This window comes from Benincasa hispida, chromosome 4 (genome assembly GCF_027475165.1).
Source record: "Benincasa hispida cultivar pf3 chromosome 4, pf3_genome.v1.1, whole genome shotgun sequence".
NCBI lineage: Eukaryota > Viridiplantae > Streptophyta > Magnoliopsida > Cucurbitales > Cucurbitaceae > Benincasa > Benincasa hispida.
Window position 1 is genome coordinate 13,673,002 of NC_143481.1, and position 12,439 is coordinate 13,685,440.

Genomic DNA, 12,439 nt, shown 5'->3' on the forward strand with positions numbered 1-12,439 from the left:
GTAGCTCAATGGATTCAGTTGAGGATCAGTTCTTGGTGTTAATTGGAAATGTTCAAATTGACAAGAGGTAATTTGATTATATATGATATGATCGGTATGATGTATGAGATTCATCTAATGGAGGATTGATGTAAATGAGATTTACATTAAGTACCATGGAATAGAAAAAGAACTATAATTTATATGTTTCATGAGATGAAATATTAAAACTATAGGTTATAAATATGGTATGATAAGTTGGTTATCGTTTATATTTATAATAATATTAATTATTAGATAATTAAATCTTTTTCTCTAATAACCAATTGAGTGAGGGGTTATTGGTGGTTCATGGTAAAAGTGAGATAAAAGGAAAAAAAATTTCCTAATTTTAGTAAGTTTTACAAAAGTAATTTTGAGTTTTTCTCTCGAAAAAACATCTCACGGAAGCTTGTCAAGTAAATTCTGATTTACTAAGTGACAATTTGTTTTAGTAAACGATCATGTAGTGTTTTGTAAGCGACAGACACGGTACTAAATGATGAGCTAAACAATCATTTAGTTTTTGCTAGACGATCGCTTAGCTTTTGCGAAACAATTGGGCATCGACCTATACGATAGGTTTTTGTCTTCTCTCAGTTGCCCAATCGTGTACACGATAAGTGTTTTCTCCTTTGTCTGCCTCACACCAAGTTTACACAGAGCCCACCCTCTGTGGAAGCCGTTCGTGATGTTAGAGTGCTTGTGACCGAGGCGATCGCAGAGGACGAGAACGTGGTGTTCATGCTGCGGAGTGGTCAGGTTGTCCGAGCATTCAAGGTTGCTGTGTTCGAGCATTCGTGAGCAAGGAGGTGGAGACAAGTCTACAAATGTTCATAGAGATTTCTCCTTATGCATTTGTAGTTTTCATGTTGTAATTTTTGTATTGATTGCATAACTGTATGTTCTGTTTACGACTGTAATTGTAATGTTCATACATGATTGTAATTTGAAATGATTTATTCTGCTGCCCATGGAAATCCTCATGTTCAATTTCCTTCACAAGATTTGTTCTAGTATTAATGACTGGTTGAGAACTTCTCAATTCAGATGAGGGATAATTAACCTCCCTTCGGCGGCTTTTGTCCTAATCCTTTGAAGCATCATTGCGAAGCTAGATGTCACACGAGGTTCATATTAGTTTTGCTAAAACCTTATTGGATGTTGTTTGTTTCACAATGGGTATTTGCTTAAAACCTAACGTAGGTCAATGTGTTTTTTTTTAGTAACTCGTTAGTATTTCCGTTTAGTGCCTTTAATATGACCAATTACATACAGTGGAAAGAATCGTGTAAAACATATTTCGTGGGAAACGACTTCGAATTTGTCATGGTTGAAGAATGTCCTCAAGTCCCGACCCTTGATGCACCGCAAAGTGTTCGTAATGCATATGAGGTGTGGATGAAGGCTAATTCATTGGCCATACTTCACATTTTGGCTAACATACCTGATGTTTTGGCCAAAAGGGTTGAGAACATGGTTATTGCATGCGAGATCATGGACTTGTTGCAAGATTTATTTGAGCGTTAGTTCTTACTTTTCGAGCACAAAGAGATAGATGAAAAAACCAGTAGTGTCAGTTGTTCTGACACTGATCCCACTACTCTCCAAAAGAGGAGAAAATACAGTAAATCTGATTTATTGGTCTTGGAGACGTGTTTAGTAGAGAATGATAATTCTACCTAGATCCTAGATTCGGGTGCTACCAACCATGTCAGTTCCTCTTACCAAGGATTTAGTTCCTAACAAACGTAGCCATAGGGAGAAATAACTCTACAAGTCGGCACTGGTGAGGTTGTTTCAGCTGTTGTTGTAGGCAGGCTGAAGTTATTTGTTGACAAGAAATGTTATCTGTTTCTGGATAATGTTTTCATGGTTCCTCATACTAAGAGGAACTTAATCTCGGTTTCTTGTCTCATTGAACACGGGTATACCGTCTCTTTTTCTAAGAATAAAGTGTTTATTTTCAAGAATGGAATGGAGATTAGTTATGGTTCAATAGAAAGTAACTTATATGTACTAAGGTCGTTAGTCATGAAAGCCTTGTTTAACACTGAAATATTCAGTAGGACAACCACAGTTAAAAGACCAAAGGTTTCTCCTAAGGAAAATACCCATCTTTGGCATCTAAGGTTAGGTCACATCAACCTCAATAGGATTGAGAAGTTCATGAAAAGTGGACTTCTAAAGAGTTTAGAAGAAAACTTCTTGCCAGTATATGAATCATGCCTCGAAGGCAAGATGACCAAACGACCTTTTACTGGAAAAGGTGATAGAGCCAAGGAAGTTTTGGAGCTTGTACATTCTGGCCTTATGTGGTCCGATGAATGTTAAGGCTCGAGGTGGGTATGAATATTTCATCTCTTTTATAGATGATTATTCAAGGTTCGGGTATCTCTACCTAATGCAACATAAGTCTGAAACCCTTGACAAGTTGAAAGAGTATAAGGCTGAAGTTGAAAACTTGTTAAGTAAGAAGATAAAAACACTACGATCTGATCATGGTGGAGAGTATATGGACCTCCAATTCCAAAACTATATGATAAAACGTGGGATTGCGTCCCAACTCTCGACCCTAGGTACACCTCAGCAAAATGGTGTATCAGAAAGGAGAAAAAGAACCTTGTTGGATATGGTTCGGTCTATGATGAGTTATGCTCATCTTCTAGACTCGTTTTGGGGTTTTGCAGTGGAGACTGCATGCTATATCCTGAACAAGTTCCCTCGAAAAGTGTTTCTAAAACATCTTTTGAGTTGTGGAGAGGCCATAAAGGTAGTTTACGTCACTTTAGGATTTGGGGTTATTCGGTACATGTGCTAGTGGCTAACCCAAAGAAGTTGGAACCGCGTTTAAAGGTTTGTCTCTTTATAGGCTACCCCAAGGAAACAAGAGGTGGATACTTCTATGATCCGAGTGAGAACAAAGTGTTTGTTTCTACAAATGCTATCTTCTTGGAAGAATACCACATCTGGGATCATAAGCCACGGAGTAAGCTCGTTTTGCGTGAGATTTCTAGTGAGATTGAAACTATTGAGGGTTCAAAAAAAGTTGTTGAACAAGCCGAAAGATCAACAAGAGTTGTTGAGGTCAGTATATCTAGTCAACCAACTCAAGTGTTGAGACAGCTTCAATATAGTGGGAGGGTTATGAAGCCACCGGATTGCTACATGGGTTGACTGAAGCCCAGAACGTCATTTCTAATGATGGGGTCGAGAATCTGTTGTCTTTTAAGAAAGCAATGAAGGATGTTGACAATGATGAGTGGATTAAAGCCATGAACCAAGAAATGAAGTCTATGTACTTCAATGACGTCTAGAAGCTTGTTGATCTGCTTGATGGGGTGAGACCTATTGGTTGTAAGTGGATCTATAAGCGAAAGAGAGGTATAGATGGAAAGGTGCAAACCTTTAAGGCTCGACTTGTGGCAAAGGGTTATACCCAGTTCAAGGGAGTTGACTATGAGGAAACTTTCTCACCTGTTGTCATGCTCAAGTCTATCAGGATACTCCTATCCATAGCCACATTTTATGATTATGAAATATGGAAAATGGACGTCAAGACTGCCTTTCTTAATAGTAATCTTGAGAAGACCATCTATATGACTCAACTAAAGGGGTTCCTAGTTCTAAATCAAGAGAAAAAAGTTTGCAAGCTTAATAGGTCTATTTATGAGTTGAAACAAGCATCTAGATCATGTAACATTAGATTTAACACTGCGGTCAAGTCATTTGGCTTTTATCAGAATGTTAATGAGCCATGTGTCTACAAGAAAATCATTAACAGCTTAGTAGCTTTCCTGGTACTATATGTAGATGATATCCTACTCATTGGGAATTATGTAGGGTATCTGATTGACATTAAGAAATGGCCAGCTGCCCAGTTCCAAATGAAAGATTTGGGTGAGGCACAATATGTTCTAGGGATCTAGATCATTCGGGATCGTAAAAACAAAAGGTTAGCCTTGTCTTAGGCATCGTACATCAATCAAATATTGATCAGATACAAAATGCAGGATTCCATGAGGGGTTTATTACCCTTCAGGCATGGAATCGTTTTGTCTAAGGATCAATGTCCTAAGACACCTCAAGAAGTTGAGGAGATGAAACGGATTCCCTATGCTTCAACTATAGAAAGCTTAATGTATGCAATGTTGTGTACCAAACCCAAAATTTTCTATGCAATAAGGATTTTCAGTCGATATCAGTCTAATCCAGGATTTGATCACTGGACATCGGTCAAGACGATCCTTAAGTATCTTCGGAGAACGAGGGACTACATGCTTGTGTATGGAGATCAGGATCTGATCCTTACAGGATACATAGACTCTTGACTTTCAGATCGATAAAGATTCTTGCAAATCAATATCGGAGTCAGTGTTCATTTTGAATGGAGGGGTTGTAGTGTGGCGAAGCATCAAGCAAGGATGCATCGCAGACTCCACTATAGAAACCGAATACGTAGCGGCTAGTGAAGCAGTTAAAAGGTTGTTTGGCTGAGGAAATTCCTTTCAGATTTGGAAGTTGTTCCAAATATGGATTTTCCTTTCACTCTCTATTGTGATTTCAGAGCTAGGAACTCACTTACACAAGATAGAATTCACTCCTTCCCCGAAGTAGGGGTAAATAGATAGGTTGCTCCTTTAAGAGCTGATTCCGGGGCTTGAACATAGTGGCAACGGCTTCTCTTTGGAAGAGAAAACTCAGTCATAGTAGAACTATGACTTATGTTTATTAGAGGGATCAATGGTACTTAAGGAGTTAGATGTAATTACAAGGGCATAACGGTTATTGGCCGAGTTGTACTTACGAGCGATCTGTGAAGTGTTGTCGCACTGTTTATTAGTTAAGATGGACAATAATATATCTATAGTAAGGAGAGTTCAGCTATCGGTCTTTAGCAGAGTGCTTGGCAGTTAACAGATGGTGGATCCCATGACTAAAGAGTTTAGTCAGTTATTCACGTACCATTGGAGCTTCGAGCTGCAGGTCCATAAAGTCCCCTTGGTAGCTCAATGGATTCAAGTTGAGGATCAATTTCTTGGTGTTGATTTGAAATGTTCAGATTGACAAGAGGCAATTTGATTATATATGATATGATCGGTGTGGTGTATGAGATATATCTAGTGGAAGGTTAATGTAAATGAGATTTACATTATGTGCCATTGAATAGAAAAAGAGCTATGGTTTATATGTTTCATGAGATGAAATATTAAAACTATAGGTTATAAATATATTATGGTAAGATAATTATCATTTATATTTATAGTAATATTAGTTATTGAATAATTATCTCTTTTTCTCTAATAGCCAAATGAGTGGGAGGTTATTGGTGGTCTCATGGTAACTATGAGATAAAAAGAAAAATGTTTTCCTAATTTTGGTAAGTTTTTTTAAGATTCACGAAGTTATAATTTTGAGATTTCCACACTCGAAAAAGTATACACGGATAGTTGTCAAGTAAATCAGATTCACTAAACGACAATTTGGAGAAAGCTAAACGATCGTGGAGTGTTTTTACACGATAGACACTACACTCAGCTAGACGATGAGTTAAACGATCACATAGCTTTTACTAAACGTTTGGGCATCGACCTATACAATAGGTTGTGTCATCTCCCACTTGCTCAATCGTTTACAAGATTGTTCTTCCTCCGGTTTTATGCCTTAAACTAAGTCCACACAGAGCCCACCCTTTAGACTCTCATACCGAGAATACCAAGGTAATCTTCTTGGTGGTTCATACTCAGCTCGACACAGTTGATGTTTTGTGGAGGCCGTTCACGATGTTCGGGGTGTTCGTGACCTTGGCGATCGCTTTGTTAGAGTTCACTATGTTCATACAATGTAATGGTCGTGTTAGACGAACATTCGTGTGTTGCTGTATTCGAGCGTTTGTGATCAAGAAACTTGAAGATGAGTCTTCAAAAGTTTGTTAGTCCTATCTCTTGATCAGGTAATATAAGCATGTTTAATTTCTATTTTATGCATAACCGTATGTTTCTGTTTGTAATTGTAATTGTAATGTTCATATACGATTGAAATTTGGAAACATCTTTCTGCTGCTCATGGAAATCCTCGTGTTTGATTTCCTTCATGATGTTCCATCAACTGTGCTAATCTTCTCTTCAGGAGATTCACAGAAGTCCGTCACATCTAAATTTTTCATATAGAATGGGTCAAATATGTCATTATCCAAGTATGCAAAATTTGCTTCCAAATTTTTCCCTTTTTCCTTCAGGAAGGCTTGATAGAGGTCAACTAAGTGTTTTGACGTACAACAGGTACGTGACCAATGCCCAGTCATTCCGCATCGAAAGTATTTATTTTCAACACTTTTTTAACTCTTATCTTGTGGAGCTTTTCTTTTGTGATCATTATTTTATGTGGTTCTTTTGAAATTTGAATGATTAAAACGACCACCACGAGATAATAATTATTTCTTTCTCTGACACGGTCACAACCTCGACCACGACATCGACCATGAATATCAACATTCATAACATTCACTTTAGGAAATGGTGTTGTTCTAATTGGTCGAGATCGTGGTTCTTCATTAATAACTTGTTATTTTGTTCGGCCACAAGAAGCCATGAAATTAATTTAGAATATTGTTTAAAACCTTTCTCTCGATATTACTACTGCAGGAGCATATTCGAGATATGAAATGTAGAAAATGTCTTCTCTAACATATCAACATTAATAATTTTTTCTACGCATGCCAACAATTTTAAACTAATTTTAAATAATGTGAAATTGTAATCACTTACTAATTTAAAATCTTGTAGCCTCAAATGCATCCACTTATAACGAGCTTTAGAAAGAATGACTGTTTTATGATCATATATTTCTTTCAATTTTTTTCATAAGATATGGGGATCTTTTATTGTAAGATACTTCATTTTCAATCTCTCGTGAAAATGATGACAAAGGAAAATCATAACTTTTGCTTTGTTCTAACTGGATGTCGTATTTCCTTCTTAATTATTTCTCTCAAGTTCATAGCATCTAGGTGGATTTCGGCATTGAGCACCCATGACAAATAATTATTGTCATTAATATTAAGGGCTGTGAATTCTAATTTCGTAAGGTTTGTCATGGCAACACTTAGAGGAAGGGATCGTTTCAAATTCCATTCGAATGAACATAAACAATTATAATATAAGAACGGAAACTAACAGGTCATGCAAAACTAGAAATTACAACATGCTTTAAGATGATACAAGGGATAGAGGATGCATACTTTTGAAGAAACATTCTTCACGAATCCCTCGATTAGTCCAAACGTGTCCACAACAACTCTCGAACGTAATGAACAAATTGCTACCACACGAGCAACAGCACGAACACAACAAACGGTCAACAGCTTCTCGATCCCAATCGAGTCCCATTCAATTCATGAACTGGGTGAAGACACCACCATAATGGTTACATTGGTATTCTTGGTGTGATAATCCACGAGTTGTGGGCTCTGTATGATCTTGGCTTGAGGAAGAGACTAAAGGACAACGATTATGTAGATGATCGAGCAAGTGGGAGATAGGATGTTGTCTATCGCATAGACGAAGTGCTCGATCGTTTAGTAAATGGCAACCTATCGTATAAACTTAGCCAGGCAATCGTGTAGCTACGATCAGCTGAATGACTATCGTATAGTCAAAACTCCACGATCGTTTAGTCTCTGCATAACTATCGCTTAGTGAAACTCTTTCACTTGATTGGTCAATCTATAAGTTATTTCCGAATGAGACAACTTTTTTTAAATTTAGGAAAAGAATTTTCCTTTTATCTCACAGTTACCATAAAACCACTAATAACCTCCCACTGAATCGGTTATTAGAGAAAAAGAAATTAATTATCAAATAATTAATATATTATAAATAAATATGCTAACCAACTTACCATATTATATTTATAACCTATAGTTTTAATATTTCATCTCATAAAACATACAAACTATAGTTCTTTTTCTATTTTATGGTACTTAATGTAAATCATATTTACATTAATCCTCCACTTTATGTATCTCATACATCACACCAATTATATCATATATAATTGAATTTCCTCTTGTTAATTTGAACACTTCAAACTAACCCCAAGAATTGATTCTCAACTTGAATTCATTGAGCTACCAAAGGGACCTTATGGACCTGTAGCTTGAAGCTCCAATGGTACGTGAATAACTGACTAAACTCTTTAGTCATGGGATCCACCATCCGTTAATTGTCGAGCTGTCCATTAAAGACCGATAGCTGTACTATTCTCACTACAAATATATTTTTTTATCCATATTAACCAATCAATAATATGATAACCCTTCACAAATCGCTCGTAAATACAACTGGGCCAATTTACCATTTTGTCCATGTAGTTACATCTAACTCCTTAAGTACAACTGATTCTTCTGATGAACAATAAGTCATAGTCCTACTATGACTGGGTCCTCTCTTCCAAAAAGAGGATGTGGCCATTATGTTCAAGACCCATAATCAGCCTTTAAGGGAGCAATCTATCTACTTACCCCTACTTCAAGGAATGAGTGAATTCCATCTCATGTAACTGAGTTCCCAACTCCCCAATCAGACAAATCCCCAAAAAAGTAGGCTTGTTGAGTTGACAATCTAGCCACTCTCACCCATACTAATCAAAGGACCGCTCTCATAGATAGGAGTTTCCAAAACACTTAGGATTAAGGTCATGTCACCTATGGTCATTTTAGGTGAGATGTAAGTCTCGATTATACAAACTCTCTGTATAGGACACCCCCGCTCGCATGTCTCCACATGAATGGTCAGGATCAGATCATCTATAGTAATTCATAACACTTGTAAACCTCTACAAAGCGAGTTGTATCTGTAGTGTCACCAAGACAAGGTATCCCTCCTTTATCCTTATACTATAGACCTTTTAGATTATTACTTAAGACATGATTCACTTGTATATCTCATATACATGCTTAAGTTTACATACAGTAACCACAAATCATTGTTTATTGGATATGAGTAAATGCAAATAAAATAACTCTTATTTTATTCATAACAGTGTGTACAAAGTTTACAAACTACGAGACTCCAGGAGAATTAGGACAACAATCCCAATAACACTATCACAAAATATTGTATTTATATTAGAAATTTAATATGTACTAAATATGTAAAATAACATTTAATTTATTAATTATAATAAAGAGGAAAAAAACCGACCTACCTTTAGAACCTACCTTCAGTGAGGGAAGCGATAGGAGCTCATACTGATAATGTGTTATAAAATTAAGAAACACAGAATATGGATATGGATAAAATATAATATAATAATAACATAATAAAATAAAATAACTAAAATTATAAAATTATAAAATTAGGATAAATTGAAATTCAAAGTGAGATTTTTTTAGTGTGTTTTCAAGATCCACTAAATGTCACTATTTATAGGTAAAGTGATAAGTAGAATGTGGTTTTACATAGACATCAAACATGAATAACTACAAGCATATGGACAACATGAAGATTTGACACGTGGCTTTTAAAACACCAAGCATTGAGCATCTATATTATAATACTTATAATAAAATTTAAATTTTATGTTCAATAAAATTCTAGAGATTCAATTTTATTATGTCTAATAAATAATGATTAAATTTTTTTAAAAAAATATTAGTCTAAATTTATAATTTGGGAAATTATGAATCAAATAGGGAAATTTGAGAAACTAAAATTGCAAATAAACCCCTAAAATATATATGGGCCATTTTTAGAACGAAGTGACACGGACGGCCCAAGCCTGGTGTTCTCACGAGTCATAAGCATAGCTCATCGCCATCGACGTTCCCAAAGGCTCCCTCTTTGTTCATGACCTTTGGAGTTAATTCCATTGCACGAGCTGAATAAACCCTCAATCGTCATCCTATTGCCACCATTGACGCAATCAGCAGCTCGAACTTCAAGCTTCATTTCATGGTGCATCTCTCCTCTTTTCTATGAACTGCTAATGAAACAATGAAGCTCGCTGCGGTCTCTTTCTCTCGGGCTGGAGCGTCTCAAAGGCTTCTTCATGGAGGTTCCTCTTTCAATCGATTTCCGCGCGTTGCTTCATTTGCAGCTCGCCAAGTTGACGCATTCAGCTCAACTTCTCTTTTGGGTATTTCCTCAAACACCTTAGCCGCTACTTCTTTCCTGTCATTACAAGTATTTTGTTTCAATTTGGGGCTTAGGCTTGGATTCCCATTTCAATGTTCAGATGAATTCTCTTCTTATTCTTCTTCATCTTCGTGCTTTTAGATAATTATTATTATTTCTTCTTCTGGAGACAGGAAACAAGTTTTTCTGCTCGACATTGTTACTTATAGCGTCTTTGTGATAATCAATTTCCTTTTAATCTTCTATTTGTAAAAGATAATCTTGTTATCAACAGTTTGTTCCTTCCAATTTTATGCCTAAAATCATTCCCAAAGTTCTCAAAATATTGTAAAAACAGAAAATGCTAAGCGTAGAGTTCATTTCTTGTAAAGAGAGAACTGGAAGCTAAAGTTATTTCTGCCTCTGGACTATTATGGTTTTTAACTTCCAAGTTACCATTTCGCTAAGTCGAGCTGAATTGAAAATATTGTTCTTTGGTTGTTTCTGGGTATGTTTCTATGAATATGTGAGGCGTTGATTGCTTGATGCTACTACAGAGGTTCATGTGAATTGAGAAGCTATGGAAATCGAGCATCATTGCCCACAACGCATAAATGTGTTAGATGTATTCCCAAGAAAAAAACTGTAGGAAGATTGTCTTTATTCAGCTAACTTAGCACAGTTGTAATTTGCAAGTTGAAATAACTAGAAGAGGTGATCAACTTCCATTCCATGTCTTCTTGAGAATAAGATACAAATTCTTTGAATTCTATCCAGGATGGTCAAAGAAAAATACTTATCTTGGATTATCATTTGTGAATTGGATTTATAAGCCCTGCATTATACTTGGGAGGATTTCACACGCCTGGTTAGAAGTTGATTGCTGACAGCATCCAAACTTGAAGTTGGGACATTTCTTGAAATGTTGTTTCTAATCAAGTTACTATAGTAGAACTGTAGAATATGATTTACTTGCACACCAAGTCACTTGTGGCTAAAAAAAGGGATGAAATTCGTTATTTTCTTTAGAAGGTAACAAGCTCATCAATAACACTATTGTTATTTGCTACATCAATTGTTTGTACGATTTCTTTGAATGCTTTACCAGCAAAAACTGTCTAGGTCTATTTTGCACTTTTCACTTCGTCTACACATAATCTTTAGCTTAACTTTTAGCAGTCTGTGGGTTGTGCAGAACGCTCCATCATAGTAATTCTTCAGTCGAAACTGCCATCATGTCAACAATGAACAACACCTCCATTTCTAGAATTTGCTGTAGACATTCTAGAATGAATGCAAGACTGTTAAGACGGAAGCATGGAAGTGGTTCAAGAACCTTTTCAACATGTGCCTCGCCGTCTAGCTCCATAACCAACCCTCTAGTCATCCGTTTACCCTCAGCTTTGATTCTGGCTTCCCAGGTCACCCCATCGGATGCCCCTCAGCGTTCGGAAGAATGGTTTGCACTACGGAGAGACAGGCTGACAACAAGCACATTCAGCACAGCTTTAGGCTTCTGGAAAGGAAATCGTCGGTTTGAGCTATGGCACGAGAAAGTATTCCCTCCAGAGATTCAAAAACCAGAAGCACCACAGCAAAATGCCATGGAATGGGGTGTGCTCAATGAAGCAAATGCCATCGATCGGTATAAAAGCATCACGGGCCGAGATGTAAGCCTGTTGGGATTCGCAACTCACTCGGAACAGCAATTTGATTGGCTCGGGGCCTCCCCAGACGGCCTACTGGGATGCTTTCAAGGTGGTGGGATCCTGGAAGTAAAATGTCCATACAACAAGGGAAAGCCTGAGAAGGGACTGCCCTGGTCAACCATGCCTTTCTATTACATGCCACAGGTACAGGGTCAAATGGAGATAATGGACAGAGAATGGGCGGATTTATACTGCTGGACACCAAATGGAAGCACAATATTTCGGGTATGTAGGGAGCGTGGTTATTGGGATTTGATACGTGAAATGTTGAGGGAATTTTGGTGGGAAAATGTTGTTCCTGCAAGGGAGGCTTTGTTGTTGGGAAGAGAGGAACAGGTGAAATCATATAAGCCGACGTCCACTCACAAGCAGACTGGACTAGCAATTGCTAAGAGCATTAAATTGGCAAGCGAGGCCAAATTGTTGTGTAGGGAGATTGCTGGGCATATTGAATTTTACCGATGATTATTGGTTTCGATGTATTTGGCTGTTTTTGTCTCGGAATTACATTTCCCCACATATTTGTTCCATAATTTCCAGATTGATACTATTTGATTGACTATACAATATACATTTCATTTTGAAACTAAAAGAAAA

General features: G+C 36.9%; 1 protein-coding gene across 1 annotated transcript; it reads left to right on the forward strand.

Annotated features, from left to right (window-relative positions):
* Positions 1-9,790: 9,790 nt before the first annotated feature.
* On the forward strand, positions 9,791-12,439 carry LOC120074988 (Restriction endonuclease, type II-like superfamily protein). The gene is made up of 2 exons (XM_039028114.2): positions 9,791-10,155; positions 11,313-12,439. The coding sequence occupies exons 1-2, from the start codon at positions 10,014-10,016 to the stop codon at positions 12,305-12,307; spliced, it is 1,137 nt and encodes a 378-aa protein (XP_038884042.1). The 5' UTR covers positions 9,791-10,013; the 3' UTR covers positions 12,308-12,439.